Genomic DNA, 23,096 nt, shown 5'->3' on the forward strand with positions numbered 1-23,096 from the left:
CCCTCAACCTGATTCAAAAGATCAGGATCATTATGCAGCTTCTGCACACCTTGCCGATTATCTGATCATTAAAATCAGACGTGTTGCAGCAGGCAGAGATGGAAAACGGGCAGGACAGCGGACCTTGGGGAACAGGATCGAAGACCCCTGGTGTATAGTGCATCATGAACGGAGTACAGGAGAGTCTAAAGTCAGCGTGAGGTACACTGAAAGGATCACAGAGAATCCGTGGCTAATCCGCTGGTCAATGCACATGATATGTACAGCGGCAAAGACAAATCTCTCAAAAGGACATGTCATCCTGTACACCGTCACTCTGCGTGTGGGGAATGCTCTTATTGTGTCCTGTTTACGTTCGCGGCGGCCGTCGCAACCTCCGTGCGCACTTACAAGAATAATTAAACTTAATGACAAAGGCAATACAATAAAAATGCAGTGGGTTTCTGAACCAGAGGATGAATAAAAATACCCATTTTCAAAAATGAACTGCTCTCCCCGGGACATTCTCCCAAATTATGTGTTCAGCAGAAAGATAAACACAAACAACGAAACATCATCTCTCGGTTTTATGTGCGCCGCGTCATGAGGAAAGCGGAAATGGAAATTAAACCCTTGTAGAAACTTTTTAATGAAACGCATGCAGTTGCATGCATTTATTTATTTATTTGACTTCTGCTCATTTTGTTTGCATTTTCATTGTCGGAACACTCACGCACAATTTAGATGTACGGTGGGACCCGGCTATTTGCGGCACGCAAATAGCAAAAATCGGATCTAGACATCATTAGAACTGTATTGGAAAAACATAAACAGGTGTAAGATGTTTTGCATGTAAGTGTTTGTCCTATTGTTGTTGATCTGGTTTTTTTTTTCCTGTATATGAGACAAAAAAAGTCCACTTTGTGAACTACACATACACTGCCCACCATAATGACTGGAACCCGTCAGGGGTGTTGTTTAAAAAAGTTAAAAAATAAAGAAATAAATAAAAAGCTTATTTTGCCGCATGAAATTTTTAAAATGTATTGTTTTCATTAGACAATGACAATATATATATATATATATATATATATATATATATATATATATATATATATATATATATATGTGTATGCACACAAACACATACTCTTACCCTCATAAAGTGATGTTATAACATTTATAGTATATAAAATATATATGCCCACACAAACACATACTCTTACCCTCATAAAGCGATGTTATAACATTTATAGTTGGCAGTCCGCGCACAGAAATAACACTTAGGTTTAAAAAGGACACAGTTTAGTGGCTATTAATAGAAGATCGGAATGACTGAGTAAAATCGGGGGAATATATGATGCCATTTGTGCGCAGAATAAAGAGTGGTAAAAAAAAAAAAGAAAACTGATTTAAAAAAAAAAAAAAAAAAGAAAGAAAAAAAGTGAACGTTATGCATAAATTTCCTCGCTGTAAAATAAAAGCACAACTGCCTGATGAGGATAAAGCGTGCTGACACGCGGCCGCCTCCCGCCCTGTCCATGTACAGAGGCAGATAATCGTCTTGTTAAAGAGATAAAAATCCAGAATATTACGCCTGGTCTTCACCCCCAGCGCAACACTTTATTGGGGGTACGTCTCCTCGACGCATGAATCATCATTGACTCACTCTTATAACCGGAACAACCTTTTCTTCCTAAATGACTCACCCGTTACGCGGCTAATCAGTCGCAGCGCATCTTATCGTTTCCCCAACTTTACTTTATCTGCTGCTATTGTCGTCATAGGACCCGGCGAGGCCGCGGGCGCGGGTACGGCACATAATTTGCGGCACACGCGGGGACAACAGCGGAACGAAGAGCCTGAAGAAGTGTGATTAACCAAGCTGTGTTGGAATAATAAAGACTCGTTTCGCTTCGCATTGTAATGAAAGCGGTGCTTCATCATCATCATGGAAATGAGCTGTGCTGCAGACACTCACAGAAACAGATCTGCATTTAATACATATTAATACAGATTTTTTTTTTTTTTTCCCCTCCGTTTGGTGACAAAATTAATCTATTTTTAAGAGTGAAGAGCGCTATCGTTGTTGTCCAAAGAAAAGAATGGCTCTTCAAGTTAAGTTATTTGTGTTTATATATATATATATATATATATATATATTGCTGATCCTTCATGTAAAGTAAGCTAAAACTATTTTAGTGATTATCAAGCAGACTTTTCTGTCTGATGCACGAAATTAATGTTGCCTGTGTTGTGTTTTTAATCATTGAAATCATTTAAAATGTAAATTGACCTCATTCGCTGCCAGACATTTTCAGGCCGTGTTGAGTTGTCTGAAAAAATGTGAAAAAAATATAAATAAATTCCTCCCATTGAATATCTGGACAGTGAAAAGACTAATAAATACGTCCTTGGCAGGGAATGAGTTAAATGCTGCCTGTAAGTTCGCATCCCGCATTTGCAATATCTTGGAAAGTCTGTCACAAACAAAATAAACCTAAACATTTGAATTCGAGCGGTAATAAATGAGTGACGGGTGAAACCGCCGTTGTGCAGACTGCAATGACGCAGTCAAATATGCAAATAGCACTTCTTAATCTTAATGTCTCACGCTTTCAGTCGGGGGGATTTTCGAAATCTAAATGCAAATGCTGAATGTAAGTAGATGAGCAAACAAGCCCGCTATTTATTTCCATCAGCAAGTCGGAAGGAAACTGTGTGCGCTAATGAGGGATGAATTATTAAACACATGACCATCCCATAAAGGGAGACGGACTTTAGAGTGTCGTAAAGCATTTAATACATGTTTATATGCGCTCATTGATTAGTGTTACTGAACTAGTGAAACGTTACGGCGTGGCTTGTTGGGATGCAGCGAGGCTCTTTACAGCCCGTCACCCTTGAAGGCCTCCGTTAGAGCTCGGGGCGGCGCTTTAAGCGCCGACGAGATCGGAAAGTCGTCGTCCTGATTGATGGTGTCGCGGTGCAAGTGAGGGCAACTTTGAGGCTTTTAGTTCAAAGTGAGTGCAAAGCAAAGCGCAAGAGGTGCTGTGGACGTCGACTTGATGGCACCAGAGAGGAAGAGTTATCTGAATGGATTAGCGCAGGGAGGAATATGGATTGGTCCGGCAGACATGGATCCCCGCAGGACGACTCACATTGGTGCCATAAAGTGATTGTAAAACATTAGCGTGTTTGCCAATTATTGGGCACTTTGCTCATCAATGGAATTGGACCCGTCCTCCATGCCGGCCCCTTTGATCAATACCCCTTTGTCATGACTCGCCTCCCAATGCATGCGAAGCGTGTCTCGGCCGTGGAAATGTTGGACGCTCGTCGGCAGATGGTAATGGCTGGTTTCAGTGTTTTTAGGGTTTACAGTCGTGGTTGACCCGGTTAGTCGACGTTACTACTCCTACAACCGAATTACTCGGAAAATCGGTTTTGATTTAAAAGATGAGCGTTGAAACGAGTCAAAACAATCCACTTTCAAATGTACCATCCTTGAATCGTATCGCACCCGATGTTTCGAGATTGAAGACGATTCCGGTATGTACGTCGATACAGGGGGTGTGATACGATTCAAGATCGGTTTGTTTTCAAGCGATTTGATTCGATATAGTACGGCTCAGCTCAAGAGGGTATGACGCAATCAGTTTCTTGTCATTTTACAATATGAACAATATGAATGAACTTGTCAGTAGGTTACTGAAAATGTGGTATTACCTCCAAAGATCTCTCCCAAAAAAGACGATTCGATACATATCTCGATATATTTCAAAGAGTATGTCATGGGACTTCAAAAATCAAAAGACACCCATCATGTCCTCTTTGTCCAATTTGCAAGGAGAAAGGCAGTCATGAAAGAAATAATGAATAGACGCGCAAGAGAGCTGTGACAGGCAGCTGTTAGCCATTGGACTTTCCACTCCCAGACGATTTTCCCTTCTTCTTTTAGCTCCACATCACAGATAAAGGCGATTAATAATACCCATCATCATTTAGCCCGTGACACCACGCGCATCACGATGAAGGACACATCCATCAGCGGCTCCCGTTAGACACCGCGGGACACGGCGGCGTCAGCGCTAATACGAGCGCTACGCTAACACAAAGGAAGTGCATGTTAAGCGCACGTGGCCTTTTCGGAGGACACACTCGGGCGTGTTCTTTAGCGATAACAAAGGGAGGTAATTGAGGCTTTGCTCCATCGCCTGCAGGATTAGAAAGGTGAGGTCGGTCACCTTTAAAGAAGAGAGATCCCGGACCATCTGCTTTCAGTTTCCGCTGGCGTGGTTTTTAAACACCTTTCGTTCCTCAGTTGGAATTCCTGAATGTATTTGACATATTATTGTACTAGCACACAACAGAGCCGAATCAGGTGTTAATAAGTGGCAAGGAGGACCGATTATGCCCATTATTGTGTTTTTTCAAACTAGTCATATTATATTATTTCATTCTTCCATCCTGTGTGATCTTAAGCTTCACTGTTGGGTCTGGTGGTCTGGTCTGAGCCACCATCGGATCTCACCTATAAACAACAACACCTGCAACCCCGCAAAGTGACGGGACTATCGGATTTTGGCTACGTTCAATCTTTCACGGATTTTCTCAAGCGTTATTTTAAAGCAATTCACTTGAAAGGGCGTCACCAGATGGCTGGTGTCAAAGGTTAACCAAGTAGCATAGAATTCATTCCTAAGAAACACTGTATATTTACTGTAAGACACTGTAAGATTATAAACAGTGTCAACATAAACATGCCCCTTAGCTATGGGAAAATAAAATAAACTGTACTTACTTATTCAAATAAAATGTATTACACATATTAAACAAAAATGCTTGAGAACAAACAGCTCTAAAAGACTAAAAACAAATGTTATGTAATTAAAAGTTAAATACAACTGAACTGTACTGGAAAAATGTAATTTACTGGATTGAAATTAAAAAAAAAAGTTCAAGATGCTGTATCATGATAGAGAGTTTGAGTGTTCTCCCCTGAATCATTGAATTAGAAATTCAATTTTACTCCTATATGCTGATCATCACACTTTTCTTCTTTGCTATCACTGGCACCACCAAAAATAAGACAAGAAAAAACTAAACGAAGCCAAAGAAAAAGCAAATCACGCTTACAGATATAGACAGATATTGACTGAGTCAATCACAACATGTTGGGTTGAATCATATCATAAAAGCAAGAACTCGAATGATTTTAAAGATGGATTTTGGAATTTTGCCCCCCCCCAAAAAAGCTTTGTTATAAAAGTCATCACAACTTGACAGTAGGACATGACAACTATAATCTTTGAACGTGACCCGATACTGGTAATTTCGCAGACGAGCACCGGCCGGCAGATCTGCGAGCGGGGGCGACTGCGCCACTGTGAGAGTGTTCAGAGTTGACTTCAATCTTCACCAATCAAAGCGGCTCCTTTTATCCCCTTTAAATGCGATATAATATCATCTTGTTTATTGTAATAGAGATTAATTTAGTGCTCGTGTTTGTTAAAAAAAAAAACACAAAAAAAATATTCACATATTAAATCACAATTGCAATATTGAGGAGATTTAAAGAAAAAAAATCGCAGTTTAATTATTTTTTTTTCAACGAAGTTTAGACATCTCCAAATACGTGTTTTTCCTCGTTGAATGCATCTTTAAAAGTGCGCAAGTCAAACAAGCGTGTTCATTAGTCGCTATTTATGAATACAACAAACAGCAACAGGCGATGTCAACAAGGAGCATCTGTTAAAGAGAGGCCGTTATCGCTTTATGGAGAATTTGCATCTCGCGTGCTCTTGATTAAACCTGTCATTAAGTAGCTCGTTTGCATCTTGGCATGGCGAGGGGGCGGCCATTTAAATGCGATCTGCCAGATGCGAGGCGCAAACGCCGCATATATTAGACACGCCTTGCGTTCGCTCGTCTTTGAGTAACATTTTTCTCACAGGTCTTTGTTCAATCTGCAAAGCAAATAGTGTGCTGGCGCGCGTGCCGCCGTTGGAGTTTTCAAACGGAAACGCCGCAATAAAAATGCTAATTTGGATTCAATGCCATCACAGCGCCTGCGTGTCAGAGGATCTCATCTAAAGTCCATTAGTATTTAGAAGATTTATGTCGCGCCCTTGCACCCAAACCGGGATAAAAGTCCTCACAAGCGGTGAATCAGTCGGCTCGTGATGAGCGCTCAAGTCGTTCCACGTGGCGCACACAAAAAAAACGTTTTGCTTTTTACTCCTATTTTACACTCAAGTAGCAGCTCTCTATTATGTCTTTCCGGACCCTGAGGGAGTAGGCCCTGTAAGAAACAATAACGCTCATGTCAAGATGGAGACACTTTTATTTCGCAGGGAAAAGGCGCTCCTGGTTTTCCACTTGCCCGCTCGGGTTTATGTCATTCAGTAGCAAAGGGAATGTTAGACTATTTATTTCACCTCCATGGATGATTTGATTCACTGACACTTTTTTTTTTTTTTTCCTGACATAACTCAATTTGTTTAACGGAGGAAGTTTGAGAGGCGGCATTGTGGTCTTGGGGCCTCACGGTTTGGAGGATGGGGCTTCCAATCTGGTTTGCATGTTCTCCTTGTTTTTTTCCCCCCCTCTGGTTTCCTTCCCCGTGTCAAAAGCAGATGTTAGGCTCAGTGAAGACTCTCAGGAGGTGTGAATGTGATTTTTTTTTTTTTTTTTTTTTGCTATATGTGCCCTCTGATTGGCTGGTGACAAATCCAAGTCGACTGGGATAGGCTCCAGCTCAGCTCTGAGTAAATGGATGGATGGAAATTGGCATGATGCATGCCAGAGCAACAGGTGGTGCTTTAACCGGTAAACATAAGGCCGTATTAGCCATTCAGAAGCCAGAGGGAAATATTTTCCTGGTGAAGGCACAACAACAACAATGCTTTTGCCTAAAACTATGCTGTATGTCATAATTACCTCCAGCAAATGCAATGATTTTTTAAAACTTATTTTTTGCTATGAGAACAATTTAACCGACTCTCCCTCTAATGAGTCAAGGAAGGAAAAAGGAAACGTCAGTGTTGACCCAGATTGTTTTTTTTTTCCTCCCTAAATGATCATTTAGCAATATTAAGAATTCTGATACATGAAAAACTCTGGTCCACTTCATATGTTTACCTTCATCGGTATGCTAGCTTTGTGAAGTGTGAGGCTAAGCTAGCTAGGTTATCTTGACAGTTTAGCTTACCAAGAGCTGATCAAATATAAACTAAACTTCATGTCAGTTGTGCATCTAAGTGAGAAGACAACAAAGTAATAGGTTAGACATTACGGACACTATTGTATTGAAGCGCTACCATTAAAAAAGCAATTGTGGTTTAAACGTAAAAATGTATACATAGTCTCCACTTTGAGTTGCTTTTCTTGACGTCAGCATATTTGATGTGGCAGGTCCGCCCGTAAACTAATGCAGGTCAACTTAATGCCTCACATTCATCCATTTAAACAAACTAGCAGATTTGCAAGAATTTATGTAGTTTCTAAATCTGATGATTTATTCCCATATACAGTAATAGAGTATAATTTCAACGTTGATTGATTTTTTTTCCCCCACAATTTCTTGAGACTGGAAGCTTATGACTTGAGATTTGCAAATACCTGACTTAATTTCGCCTCTACCCGCTGACGTATAAGCAATTTAGAGTTTAAAATAAACCCCAAATCAGAATCAGAATCATCTTTATTGGCCACGCATCCACTGCGGGGCTTCTTTTCCATCCAGCAGCAGTCAAAAAGCTGCCGAAGCAGCTTTCTCCGGCTCCGCTGTTTTGCGAGTATTTAATACAGATACGCATTATCTTCAAAGTGCACCGCACAACTCTCAGCGAGGGATGACGACATCAAACGGACATTAGTCTCGCCGATGTCAATATGATTTGTTGCTGTTCCTGCCGAAAGCATCTCCCGCACATTGGGGTCAAAATGGAAACCACACGTTCGGACTCCGAAATGCGAGCGACAGCCACCCGTGACGAACTTTCAAGGATAGCCCCGCTGAGACATCGCTCTTGATTTTGAATGAAAGTGGCATCGCCGATGCTTTTGCCAGTTTTCGACGGGGTCCTACCCGCATCCCATTTTCATCACTGATTGGCTGCGTCAGGGCAGCGCAAGGTCAGCTGCCGCCGACAAATTGACTGGACCGAAATGTCACCAAAAGTCTTGTAATGCCAAACAATTGTGCCATATTCTTGCTGTACCTCAACTCAGAGACTCAGAAAAGGTCAAATGTTCCAAAACAAACAAGACAATTGCATTAAAAAAAAATTAAAAATAAATAAATAAAAAAACATTGCGTCAATCAGTATGCACTGAGGCAGCGTGAGCACGGTCTTATATGACACAAAATTTTGTGCATTTTGTGTTAATTAACCAGGAGGATGCCCCCATGGCATTCATTAGTTGTTGTTATCCTTTTGGCTTTTCCCCTCAGGGGTCGCCACAGCGAGTCAAGTGCACGCTCGGTTCGAATCATTGATTTGGCAAAGCATTTTTATGCCGGATGCCCTTCCTGACGGAACCCTATTAGCAGGGCACACACACACACACACCATCACTGAGAGGGAATCAAACCCACGCTGTACACTATCAGTGACTCTCGTGGCATTCATTAGTGTTTCTCTAAATCTCAAAACATTTCTAAGACGCAAACAAGGGAGGTCTTTTTGTGTACGTGCATTGGCATTTTGTTGGCATGCAAAGCCAATTTTCCGTCACTAATAACTACTTTCATGACAATGTTATCTTTTAGTTTTGTTGATTGATTTATCAAATTTAATTTGGACATGGATGATTAACTCTTCAGCCACACATTTGATTGAAATGTGGTTCAACAGAATCCTGCTAAAAAATAAACTCGTACAATCCAATACAATCCAACTTTATTTATATAGCGGATTTCATCATTTAGGACAGGTGCGTTTAAATTCTTTGCCTTTTTGCGTTTTGCCTTCGTCAGCAGCGCAAATCATGTTGCCACATGCTTTGGCTTGGAGGCGAAAAGGAACGTGCCGAGTTGATGGTCAGTTGATGGCCTGGAAAATTGCGTTTAAACCTTCGGGTGTTATTGCCACTCATATCTTAAGTCTCCAAAGTGCAGGATTAAATTAAACTCCTGCGTTGCTCTGCTGTCGCCTTGATGAACGCTCACCACAGCTCACTTACTTCAACCCGCCTGTTCAGTATGCGCCGGGCTGCTGTTATTTGTTTGAAACGCATACTTTTTTTTTTTTGCCTTAAAGCTGATGTATTGTCCTTTTTATTTTCAATTTAAAATAATTCCCAGATTTCTCACCGTGCTCTTGTCCAAAATACCCCAAAGGTAATGAATTAAAGCACACTTTTCATACCCTATTTCTTCCTTTCCACCTAGGGGCAGTTCATACAAATATAGAGACACAAGCGTGAGGCGTGACTCAGTAAGCTGCTGTATGAGTCATTTTTTCACAAAGGATAAAGAATATATGCTTATGAATATTTTTATCTTGTCTATCTACATGTGTTGCTCCAATCGTTGTGGAAGGCTTACGTTAGTTAGCACTAAGATGAATGGACTATTTGTATACAAGCCATTAAAAAGTCAATTTTCCATAATACGTCCCCTTTAAAATAGGAGGACAGGTTTTCTTTACACACACACACACACACCGTTGACCTTCACAGCTGCAGAATGGGCGGATGCCATTTGCAGCGGCTTGTTGTCCCGATAAAGATGTCACTCAAAGTTGGGATTTGGCTTCATGATGAGATTTGTTTTCTTTTCTGGCCCTCGTCTCAACTCAAACCGCTGCTGAAGGACTCAGTATCCAGTGAAGAACAATAAAGTGAGATATTGGGAGCGTACAAGAGGGATGGCGTGGGGCGCCGAGTCATTTAAAGTTTTACAAAGTATGCCGCCTAAGCGGAATACCAAGTAGCGAGCGCGCAGAGAAGAGGCTCGCAGTTACAAATGCGCGTTTCCCGCCCAACCTTTGCTCCCAAGACTCTAATTACGTCCTTACCCCCCCCCCACCCCCACAAAAAAAAAAAAAGCATCCATCACTAAAAGTTCTGCTAGCACGCAGCATCAGCATTAAATGAAATCAGCCCCACGCCCCACTAATACTTACTGCTAATTAACGGCAACCTGAGCCAATTAGCAGCAGTGAGGTTGTATTTGGCGCACACAAATGTTAAAGTAGGCCGTTACATTAACAAGATAGAGATAAATAAAAGATGTATTTGTGCTGCCGCTTGAAAATTGAAGCAATACCAACGTTTGTGGAGATTCCTAAAAGCATATTAAATATCACTTTAAGTCGCTGTCACGCCGCTTGAATATTAACACGAACGATGCTCCATACCACTTTCCTTTCAAACCGATACCAAGTGCTCAACTCTTGATACCGATACCAAGCAACTGATACCACTAGCACTTTTGATACATCAAATTTATATTCAACCAATGACAGATCATTTTAAAGAAAGACCTTAAAACAATTCAGGGGTGTCCAAATCCGGGCCTCAAGGGCCACTATCGTGCATGTTTAGTTTCCCTCCTCCAACACACTTGATTCAAAAGCTTGCTGATGAGCACGACTATACCGTCTCTCCTCCGTTATTCAGTGTCAGATGAGGGGTGCAGGATCATTTGATCAACCCAGTGGTGGAAGCTCCTACTTTCCCCAATTGAAACGCGACTTTTTGGAACAAAACCAATTGACTTCAATGAGAAAAAGTGCTCAGCTCAAAATTGAAAAGGTTCACCTAAGTAGCACACATATTTGCTGAAGTTGAACAAGTGTAAGGCCCGAACACACAGCCATTCTGTTTTTCCAAGGCCCGGCCTCACTCCCCCCTGTGATAAATGCGGCGGTTTAATATGCGTTGATTTAACCGGAGCACGCACGCCCTCCGTGTCACCCCCCGCCAAAAGCAATTCGGGACCTCGATGAGCACAATGTTTCCTTCCCCGAGAGCCGTAGTCCCATTTCAGCTCAATTGATTGGCCACTTCTGCTTCCCCATTCTTTGCTTTCCGAGACCCCCCTCCCCCAGCCACTCCCCCACCTCTCTTCGGCCGTCTCTTCTACCCAGCGAGAGGTGGCTGCATTTTCAATGACATCAAATAAAGAGGGGCATTCATTGGTATGGATGAGAAGGGTCCGCAGAGATTGAGGCACCTACACCGCCACAAAGCGCGAGATAAGAAACACAGGCGCGACAAGACTGGGATGGGCTTCAAACTATATTAAAAAAAAAAAAAAAGAGAGGGAATCAGCTGCTTTGAAATCAGCGTCTGTAGACCCTTGCAAGATAGAAGCGAACAATTTGAATGGAGCACGCGCGCCGATGTTTGGGCGGCCATAAACAACGTGGCACAAACGGAGGCGAGCTGCAGCGGCACTCGGTGTGCATGCAATATCCTGTCATTAGTGCGGGGGGGGGGGGGGAGGCTGTAGATTTCTGATGTGTTTTGGCTGCTTGTTTCATTTCGGAGCGTGGCTTCTTGGCAAGGCGGGGAACGCTGGAGGTGACTCATAGGTTTCCCATAAAGCTTCTACCGATCGAGCTGACACTTTTACAACACCGTACGGGCGACCCTATTTGACCGCCGCCCGTTCGCGACTGACTGCTGAATACAACGCAAGCGTTGACACACTGCTCATCACCAAGTTTGGCAAGACTGTGTATCATGGTGAAAACGTACGGATTTTAGGTGTCTCCAAAACAACCTTGAAAAACTCACTCAATAGTGACCCACTGGAAAATTAAGCCTAATAGGACAGTTTCACCAATCAATATGAATTTTGGGCGGATATGTCTATCATAACGGGACGCACAAAAAAAAAAAAAAGTCTCAAGGACCCACATTGAAATTGAACAGGAAGTCAACCATTTTGGTCTGAATCACTCATTTTTCACGACATAAAATTGGACAGACATGTCTGACTTACCCAAAAATATCCAGGACCCATTTCTGAAATCGAATTGTCTCAAAGAAGCCATTTTGGGGAAATTTCCAGGAGTGAGTACTTTGACAAACTCCAATTAGAAGACACGATCCTTGACAGATGCGTCACGCTAAACTTCCAAGCTGTTCGAACTACGACATAAAACGTGGGCGGAGCGCGGCGGGAATAAAAACACTTTCTTTCACATGACAGAATTGCCCACAGCTGATGTCAAATTGTCTTGACGTCTACCTAGTTGAGACTGAACCAACGGCGCAGTAGTGTCTCAATTGCAACTATCGATTCACAACTTAATACATTCAACTATTAACAACCAACGGAGGAAAAAAACAACAACAGATTTTCAAATGTGTATCAGATCTCATTATCCCTTAATTTTGTATCCAGCGTATGCTATCACGACTCCAGACCTTTCCCGCTGTGATGTTTTGTCGACCTTTCGCCCCCTCTCGTATAAAAGAGCCAAATGGGCCCTGAGCAGCTCCGACAGAAAAGTACAAGTCGTCGTTTGGATGGTTCTTCAAAGGCGAGGTTTCAATAGGTTATCCGCACAAGTGGGAAAGGGAAAAGAAAAGCTTTCATTACCCGGCGCATAAAGCCTGAATGGGAGAAAGCGAGCCTGTGGAATGGCTGCCTGGTTCCGATAGGGGAATACACTCACTCGCGATGCCTCGGGTGTTCTGGCCGGCTGCACTGGACCGTACAGATTGCTGCCATTATGGAAAGTGGGTCTTTGGTGGCAAATAAGCCCTTATAAGACCGCAAAGACCGCTGGCGATGCATACGACTCATTTGAACATGGGACTCTCCAATCATGGCAACATGCGCGTGACACGGAGGCACTTCCATTAGTTTTAGTGGGTTTGTTGAGTGATTTTATGCTACAGGCTTTGGCCCGCAAACCAATGTTTTTCTTCATAGGGTGGACTTGTGGAAGTATCCCTACGCGTGTCTGGAGATTGATTTTCTCCCATGTGCATGCCTGGAGAAAAAAAATGTCCCATCAGTGCACCGTGGTCCCGCGTTCTGGACGATCAGAAGATAATTGCCTGCATGCTCTGACAGACTTTGTACGGTTCTAAAGCCGATAAAATTAATGCACTTAGCTCATTTACCGTCAGACATTTTCAGACCCTCTTTTACCCAAAGGTTTGAAAAAAAAATCGAGAGAAATATAAATAAATTCCCGGGATTGAATGGCTGGACTGTGAAAAGACAAGTAAATTAGTCAATGGCAGTGAATGAGTTAATAGAAGTCGGCCTTTAGACAATAGGGAACATCCGTATGTTTTTTTTTTTTATGAAATCCACCAGAATATACATTACCACCAACACCCAAAAAATTGATTTTACAAGAAAAAAAAATGCTTGGTTTTGAGTGAAAATCAGACAACGATAGCTAAAGCAATTAATCAATAACAAAGAACAGTGAACTGGACAAGCACGACTCAGTCGCGGAGTCGGTCACAGAGCAAGAAAGGCAGCCGATGCATTTTCAAGTGAACGTCTCAGGTCCAACTTAAAGCATGTAGACGCGAAAAGATCTTGCCGCAAATCCGCCCCCGCCCATTTGCTCTCTATTTGCGAGAGAGGTCGCAGACTCGCCATTAATAACAAGACGCTGCTCCCCCGTCAGAGATGTTTTGCTTTGCCAGATATTCTACAGAGATGTATTTCTCATAGTCATTTCGTGGAACATTTGATTTGAACCCCACGGCTCCCCTTGGGGGCTTTTTGCCAGTGTTCTTTTTATTGTTCGGTTCTCCTTCACTGCTGCATTTTTGTCATCCTGAAGGTGCTTTCAAATGGCCTTTGGCATTGTTGTCCTTCAGTCGCCACACTTCTTGCATCCGTGCTCATGCGGATGACCGCCACGTTTGTTTGCCGAATATTTCATAAACATTGAAGTGCACTTTACCCTGCTATCAAAAAAAAAATTTTAAACACAATTTCTTCGGTCCGCCGGTTCATGTTTCGAATATAAAGCCTTGAGGAAGCGCAGGGCCATAGGTGAATTCAAGAATCTGAATACCTTTCTCAGAAATATATTGGAACTAAGATGACAGCTTTGACATAAAATGCCAGTTTTTAGACAGGGGTGGGGCCTCCTGTCACCTTTTACAAAATGGGAGCATTGCACATTTTGACATTTGGTGTCTTTTGGCGTCAGAGGAAATTGTTACCTGACTTATGCTATTCAAATTGGACACAAGTATTCCAGAGATAAGCAAGGTGACATATTAGTTAGCTGAAAACGTTTGCCACTAGCGCTAGCTGCTAACTAGCCACCAACTTGTTATCAAAGGTTCAGTGTTTTAATCGTGGTTTTAATCATTCAAATTTGACAGGGTTGTAAACAACAATCTTCTCTGCTATGTGTCAACTTCAGACAACATTTATTGATTTGTTCAGGTTAAATTATCTATGGGAAAAATCCCTTTGGAGATGGCTGCTTTGAATAGAGTTTTTTTTTTTTTTTTAAATTAATTATGTGCATCAAATCTAAAATAAACATGACTTTTCATATTTCCCCATTATAATATGATTTTATGTTTTTTAAGTCATCAATAAAATGCCTAAGCTATAAGTAATCATATACAAGGTGACTTTTTAACAAGCCAATAAAACCAAGCGTGACGGAAGAACAATATTTTATTCATAGTAATCGCAACCTTAAAACATGTCATTTAAGAAACAATGATGGATTTTTTTTTTAATTTTTATTTTTTTTAAATTACATCCTGTCGATGGCGTCCCCCTGTACAAATGCATTCAAGAATTCCTGTTTTTTTGGGGTCGCCCTGCATTATGAAAGTAGACTGTAGATGAGAATTCACAAACAGGGATCTGGTGATAAAGTAAAAAAAAAATTGATTTCATGTATAATCGCTCCCTCAAGGCCAATTCCAATCTGCGTTAAACACACGGCTAAGCTTCGGATAATCACGCCAATGATCCAGCGTATCATCTTTGCGCAACAATAATTAATAGGCAATTCCACCAATGTGTTTGAACCATAATTCTACTTGTACTGCATCCTCATTTGATTTGAGCCATAATGCATTCACTTTCAACCAAATGCCACAACAATTCACCCATGCTCATTTAAAGCACAAATGTCAAACTCACAGTTCTATTAGAGTACAAACCACAGCCCACGAAAGTCATTACAATCCTTTCATGCAAGACATTTACAGAAAAGCGCTGCCAGTCCGTCCCGCAGAACATTCTGCTCAGACGCATCCGTGGCTGCGCATATTGACGTCACGGCGCAACGTGAAAAAAAGGTCAAGCGACAGCAGGGGTGGTGTTAAACTTCGCCGTCGCGTCGGCCCTTCTCAGATGGCGGCATTATCGCTGCTGTGTGGAAGCGTGCACTTTAACACACGAAAGCGTGCTCACACCCCCTGCGTCCACCCACGTGGATGCGCGTCGGCACTTTTTTATATCCATAGAAACGAAAAGAATATTTTCTCCCGCCACAAAAAGACAATACTTCTCACTTTTGATGGACCCTGTCAGGGAGGTATTAATATTGAAATGTCTATCATACGGAGAGCTTTAATATTTTCCCTCCTCTTTTATTTTTATTTTTTTAGCTAAAGACACTTACTAACGCCTATAGATGGCAAGCATCCATCCATTTGGTCGCCAGCCAATAGCAGGACACATATTGACAAATAATCCAAACCCCTGTTTCTTGATAAATTCCTTTGGATTAGCAGGTCGCTGACTCAAGGCACTGAGATTAATTGTCTCCTCATTCGCATTGAACGAATAAAAAAGGTAAAGTCAAAGGAAACATGAGCGCTCCAAATAATACAAACCACTTAAAAGAAAAAAAATTGAGTTAAATGAAAAAATATATATATATACATATTTCCTCCTAAATACATGGAAAAGTCAATCGGTAATCGCATGCAATGGAGAACCATACAGCACCTCGTTGGAGTATTTTGATGAACTGTTCAATAAAGCAGCTCTAATGAGCGGTCTGCTAATGCAAAGCACGGGCAAATCAAAACAAAAAAGACAGAATGATTTTTACCCGGAAAAAAAAAAAAAAAAAAATCTACATGATTCAATTTACCAGCCACTGCTAATCGCTCATCCGTTAATGTGTTGTCACCTCTTTTAATGACCCGCATTAGTTCTCAGTCTCAGGATGAACCCCACTTGAATCATCCTCGAATGAATTGCCGTCGATCCTGCGCAGAATAATCAATGATTTCTGGCTGTCAGCAGGGGCAAACTCTGTCGCAAACTAGTTTGCTGTCGAAAGAAGTCCAAAATGACGTCAGCTGTGCAACATTGAGCAGCAATTCTGGTCAGGGCAGCATTATTGGGAACGTCGAACATTCAGAGAGTTTGACCCACCCTATTAAAATCAATACTGGGGAAAATAGTGATAAAACGCACATTCAATCAAGGAGATGCAGTCAAATGTCTATGCTAGTGTCAGCATCCAGGCGATTTAGTTGACAGGATTGTTTGCTTGAATTCTGCCAACTAATCAACAAACTGCATATAAACATTCCCAGGTGTCAGTTTCAGTTCAATCGAAAGAGGCTACGATACAAAATTACTTGCCTGGTAATGGTAAAAAGTGTATTCTTCAGTAATTTTTTTTGCAATCAATCCATTGTTTGTTATGCGAACTATACTCGACCCTACAACTCGATATTTGAGCCCGAACTAACAATTTCCTAGAAGACGTTTAATGGGCCGATAAAAGGAAAATCTTTCCGCAGCTTCAACTTTGAACACAAATACTATGCGGAACATTTCATTTGGAGAGAACTAATCCATTGCGGCGCTATTTTGGCGATTCGGTTCGCAAAAGGCCTGATCTTGCGCAAGCCACCAATAACCGACGAGATCCTTCTTTTCTCCGGGATAAGCCTGTGCACACAAATAAGTGCTTTATGCATCGAGCTTGTCAGATGGAAACCCTAAACACATTGATCCAGCCGCACACCGCGCTATATAATTGATTTAATGCGGTGTCTAAACGCTGGCCGCCCTGCATCTGACGGTGTGCAGGTTAATGGCACGACAACTGGGACTTTTGCCTTTCCCCAAACTGTCAAGTGGTAATTGGCCAATAGTTTGTTTTAATAGCCTGCCACACTTATGGTGTTACGGAATAATTGGGAGAGCATCAACAAGAAAAGCTTATATGGATAACACCGCAGAAATCTATAAATAGATGCGCATTTGTCATCGTGATGAAGGTTAATTGACGTTGTAATATCTCTGTGTTGCAGGTAATTCCGCCGTTAGGAAGAAAGTGACCCAAATGGGAAGAATGTTGGCGAAACAGTGAAATCAGAGCTTTCAACGATGTTTGCTCGTGAGACAAAAAGCACAAACCAACCCAAGATGGTGAAGTCGTCACCAGCACGCCGTCGGCAGCTCTAAATGAACGAGACTCCATCCATGACGAGGCGACGGCTGAACGGACTCGCTCTGGTCCCGAAAACAAGATCGCTCCAGCTGAATTGAAACCGTAGCGACGTGGCCTTCTCTTTCTTTTTTGTTCCCGAGGCATGACTGGAAGGGAGGCACGGATGGCCGGCGGCTGGGGCCTGGCGAGCAGCGCGCTGCTTTGGTCCGCAGCCATTGTTTGTTTGACCCACGTGGGTCAAGTCGGCGGAGACTGCTGGTTAATCGAGGGCGAGAAGGGCTTTGTGTGGCTCGCGATCTGTAGCCAAAACCAACCGCCTTATGAGGCCATCCCGCAGCACATCAACAGCACCATTGTGGACCTTCGGATGAACGAAAACAAGATTAAAAGTATTCAGTACTCTGCCCTCAGTCGCTTTGCCAACCTGACCTACCTGAACCTGACCAAGAATGAAATATCCTACATCGAGGACGGGGCCTTTTCCGCTCAATTTAATTTACAAGTTCTTCAAATGGGCTTCAACAAGTTACGCAACTTAACAGAGGGGATCCTCAGGGGTCTTGGAAAGCTGCAGTACCTCTACCTCCAGGCAAACCTGATTGAGACTGTGACACCCAATGCCTTTTGGGAATGCCCCAACATTGAGAACATCGACTTGTCCATGAACCGCATCCAGCAGTTGGACGGCTCCACCTTCACCAGTCTGACTAAGCTGACCACCTGCGAGCTGTACACAAATCCTTTCAACTGCTCCTGTGAACTGCTTGGCTTCGTCAAGTGGCTCTCGATTTTCCCCAACAGGACAAACGAGCGGATGGTCTGCGACTCCCCGAGTGGCGTGTCCGGTTACAGTCTTCTAAGTCAGAACCCCAACAATCCCACCTATCGAAATGCCCTTCACATGCTCACCACCGTGTGCACCGACGACTACGTCACACCATTTTTTCCGTTGCCATTGGAGCCCACGACGCCCCCGCCGGACTTCACCCTTTGTGGGCTCGAGGACTGTCCATCAGGGACCGAGCCGGAGGACATAATTGCCACCAACATCAGTACAACCAACGAAGTGGAAGCAAACCCGCTGATGAAACTGAAGCAAGTGTCCAATACGGGCGCCACTATCACGGTTCAGATCCCTCACCCTTACAAAAAGATGTACATCCTGGTTCTGTACAACAACAGCTTTTTTACAGATATTCAAACCCTTAAAGAAGTCAACAAGGACGTCGATCTTAAGAACCTCAAACCTCACACAAACTACACGTACTGCGTTGTTTCCATTCGGAACTCCCTGAGACACAACCACACCTGTCTGACAATCACCACCGGACCCTGGAAGGGAAAGTCGAGGGACGCGAGCAACGCCACTGCCACTCATTACATCATGACCATTTTGGGCTGCCTCTTCAGCATGGTCATCTTTCTAGGGGTGGTTTATTACTGCTTGCGACGGAAGCGCCAGCAGGACGAAAAGCACAAAAAGGCAGGGAGCCTGAAGAAAAACATAATGGAACTGAAATACGGACAAGAGCTGGAAGGTGGGACTATTTCTCGCATGTCCCAGAAACAGCTGCTGACTGGGGAGACAATGGCGCGTATGCCCTACCTACCGCCTGCCAGTGAAATGGATCAGTACAAATTTCAAGAAATAAGCGAGACTCCAAAAATGATGAAGGGAAGCTACATGGAGGTGCGCAGCCTGGACCACCACGAACGCAGGGAGTGTGACATGGGAATAGCGGGGAATAGCCAAGGCTCTGTGGCTGAGATCTCCACCATTGCAAAGGAGGTTGATAAAGTCAACCAGATCATTAACAACTGCATCGACGCTCTCAAGACGGACTCCACTTCTTATCAAGGGGTACGATCTGGAGCCGTGTCCAATGCGGAGCCCCAGCTGGTGCTCATATCCGAGCAGCCGCAGAATAAATCGGGCCTCCTGGCCCCTCCGTACAAGGACAGCTACCACCATTCCCTGCAGAGACATCGGTCCTCGGACGCCTCGCCAAAAAGGCCCAGCACAGCCTCAGGAATGCGAAGCCCCCGGCCTTACCGTACCGAATCCAGGTACATTGAGAAATCCTCCCCGACGGGAGACACCATCCTCACGGTGACACCCGCCGCCGCCATCCTGAGGGCCGAGGCCGAGAAGATCCGTCAGTACGCCGACCACCGCCACTCCTATCCCGACACTCAGATCGAGGAGCTGGAGGGACCCGACGGCATCAAGTCGCCCATGCTGGAGCCTCTCTCGCGCTCCCGCTCCAGAGACTTGGCTTATTCACAGCTGCCAGCTCAGTACCACAACCTGAGCTACTCTTCCAGTCCCGAATATTACTGCAAACCTTCACACAGCATCTGGGAGCGATTCAAACTGCACCGAAAACGCCACAAAGATGACGAATACATGGCGGCGGGCCACGCACTCCGGAAGAAGGTGCAGTTTGCCAAGGATGAGGACCTGCATGATATTTTGGACTACTGGAAAGGCGTATCAGCCCAGCATAAATCGTAACCTCCTTTGGTTTTTCTTTGTTTGTTTGTTTGTTTGTTTGTTTGGCTTTGTTTTTTTGTTTTTTTTCTAAATGGACCACACATTGCAGAAATGACACAAGAACCTCATTGGACTTTCGATCAATGGATTCTATCACGCTCCAAATCACATACGTATCACGTTCTCTTTTGACTGTGAGGAGGAAATGGGATTGTTTAATATTTGTCATATTGTGTAAAGAATTCATGGAGTGGGAAAATACTAGTCTATTAATGAGAAAATATACTGCTAAATAATAATATGTATGTTACAATGGATTATCGGTTTTTGGGTATCGCATGGCCAAGTCCTGTGAAAGTGGATTTGCTGTTGTGTAATATGAAACTACTCTATGAAACTATGTTTACTGAAACCTCAATATTTTCTTGATCTGGACTCTTTTTCTTTTTAACACTGCATATATTTAGTTGATATCTTACATGAACTATGTACAGATTTGGACATTTTTACCAACACGCCGTTTTGCTGGGACTCATTGGAGGGATCAAGTTCAAAATCGTACGGCTACAGTAAGTCTGTCAGTAAGGATAAGCATGTCCCGATTAATTCCATTCAAACTTTTTTTTCCATTTTTCTCATTTTCTTTCACTTTTTTCCCAAGTATTTATACAATTTTTTTTTCTGTATCAGTCTTAAGCCGTTTCATGTACGAAGGTCTCATTCATCAGGCATTTCTAATTTTATAACCAAAGTCGAAAAAACTGTTTACAATATTCCTGCACGGTCTGGGAATGGTATGAGCATTTTTTTTTTTTTTTTTTTATATTTGCAATGAGTTGCTCCTGGAAAACATATTGAGTTGGGGTGAAATCCAATTGCAGCGTACACTTTTGGTAGACTAAACGATCATATTTCAAGAGGGAGCGGAAGGACTGCGAAAGCATTTCCCTGCTATAGCGAGCCTGATGGATGAATGTAACATATAACAACCCTGACGTGTCTATGGCAGCTTTTATGTATATTTTACAGAAAGTATTTATTCATGGCGATGAACAAATGTTTTGTTTTCCTTGCTTCCAGTGGACTATAATGATCTGGCGTGATAAACGCCGGGAAGTTTGTTATTCCTTTGGGCCTGAAAGGGTTTGTCTTCATTTGATTAAACTGCAAGGCTGTTATGTCTTTTTGTATATTGCGGACATTACTTACCGGATGGACGACGATCAACACGCTAGAGTTAACACTTGAGAATGTGAAGGGAAAAAAAAAAAAAAAAAAAACAGACTCCTCTGACTTACTGGCTGTGAATTTGTATATTATGAATTTTTGGCAGTAAATTTAAAGACTTAACACGTCAAAAGGATGTTTACAGAGCTCATTCCGCGCGGGCTCATGGGCGGGGGATTTGTTGTATATTTATGAATGAGCAATACATAAATGAATGTCAGCTCGGTGACACAATAGTTTAGTTGAGCTTCACATCACTCCATAGCGACACGGAAGAATTTGGGTGGCAAACAATCGGGTCATTTTGGACAGACTTGTTTTTTTTTTTAAAAGTCGCCGTCTTTCTAAGTGAATTAAAGCGACTCCCTATCTGTAAGGATGTGAAATTTAACTTTTAAATCAAGTATTACTTGTTTGTGAGAGTGCATATGTTTTTAGAGAAAGTCAACACTTTGGAATGAATGACCGGAGGGATGAATAATTTAATTTCATACAAGTATTGGGATGAGTAATACAATCGATGGTTCTGTCAATGTTATTTTTTGTATTTGCTTTAAAAATGTGAAATGAACCATCCGTGAGCCCGACGTGGTTGCGAAACGTAAACACCTCGTGACGCGTTGGCTTGACTTAATATTTCAAACGCCTTAAGAATTTTTGAGATATCTTGTGTACAACTGTAAATTTCCTTTGTTTCATTTCCAGCATTGATACTGTTTGATGATTCAACATATTTTTTTCCTTTGTCTTTTTTTTTTTTTTTAATGATTAAAAAAAGCATTTCAGTATTCTACGACAGCTACGGGAGATTTCTAGTTCATTTAGCTACTTAGCAATGTGTTTTCTACTGCATATTGTAGCACTTGTGTATTATAAAGAGTTTAAAGTGGTGACAAAAACCTTTAGAGAGAGATCAACAGTTGTTCAAGTGCATCAAAAACAAACAAGAGCACAAAAATGTGTTTGGTTTTTTTTTTTCTCTTTGTTTTTGTTAATACTATGTAATCTGCTTTCAGACAAAGTACTGTGAAATAAAGTTAAGGGTGCACAGTAAGGATCAGCATCATTATTTCGAGTCCATGTTGTGACAGAAATTGCATTTTGACACAGTGTGACGACTTGAACTTTTTCTTTCGCTTTCGCACATTTTCAAAGGAGTAACTTTTATTGAGCGCATAAGACTCCAGCCTCACCATGTGCATCGACACTTTTTAAAATAAAATATATACAGTAGTTCATTGGGTATGTTCGCTAGTGTATTAAAAACAAGTCTTTTTTTTTTCATCAAATCAGCCCATAAAGACAATTTGACATTTTAACTCATGGAGGCAGCACTTTTTGAACTACACCAAACCTCACCAAACACGCCGACCACTTCGCCGAGCAATCAAGTACATGACTCTTTTTGATGCTAGCGAGGTTAGCTCACGCTAATATGTGAAGCCAACAAAACTGAATGCAGCTCTGCTTACCTTTTGGCTTTGACATGACAGCGGTGGCACCCCATAGATGGGGAATGTGGGTGTTTCTGAAGGATGGTGTTCCAGACGGCGCCATCAAGTGGCCTTCAGTTCTCGCTTGAAAGTGGCTCTTGATCTTCACCCAACCTCGCTGATCATGTCATGAGTGGACAAACTGGGAGGGAGGGGTAAGGGAAGGGTATTATGTAAATGACTAAGTTGCAGAGACATCATCAGTAATTGGTAACCAGAGCCAATTTTTTTTTTTAATTTTATAGACCTTTTAACTCATTCACTGCCATTGACGAATTTATTTGTCTTTTCACACTCCAGCCATTCAATAACAGGAGCTAATTTATATTTTTTTCAAATTCTTTTGAAAAAAATCTGAAAATGTCTGGCAGTGAATGAGTTCAAAGTAAATTTTCTGCAATATTAACTTAACCTTAACTTCTTTTGTGAATTCTTGCAAAATAAGTAATGGCATGGTTGCCGTACCTCAAGGTATCTTTGTTAGCAGGAGCATGCAAAAACTGCCAAACTGAATTTAAT

The 23,096-nt window shown here is 42.3% G+C and overlaps 1 protein-coding gene across 1 annotated transcript in view; it reads left to right on the forward strand.

Moving 5' to 3' along the window:
* Window positions 1-22,116, forward strand: part of elfn1a (extracellular leucine-rich repeat and fibronectin type III domain containing 1a) — a 64,679-nt gene extending 42,563 nt beyond the window's left edge. Inside the window, exon 2 of the mRNA XM_086056291.1 lies at window positions 17,224-22,116. Coding sequence (XP_085912417.1) covers window positions 17,506-19,878 — 2,373 coding nt within the window. The 5' untranslated portion in view covers window positions 17,224-17,505 and the 3' untranslated portion in view covers window positions 19,879-22,116. The remainder of the gene's footprint in view (window positions 1-17,223) is intronic.
* The last annotated feature ends 980 nt before the right edge of the window (window positions 22,117-23,096 follow it).

Source organism: Filicampus tigris, chromosome 16 (genome assembly GCF_054856515.1).
Source record: "Filicampus tigris isolate MCC_2025a chromosome 16, RoL_Ftig_1.0, whole genome shotgun sequence".
Lineage (NCBI taxonomy): Eukaryota > Metazoa > Chordata > Actinopteri > Syngnathiformes > Syngnathidae > Filicampus > Filicampus tigris.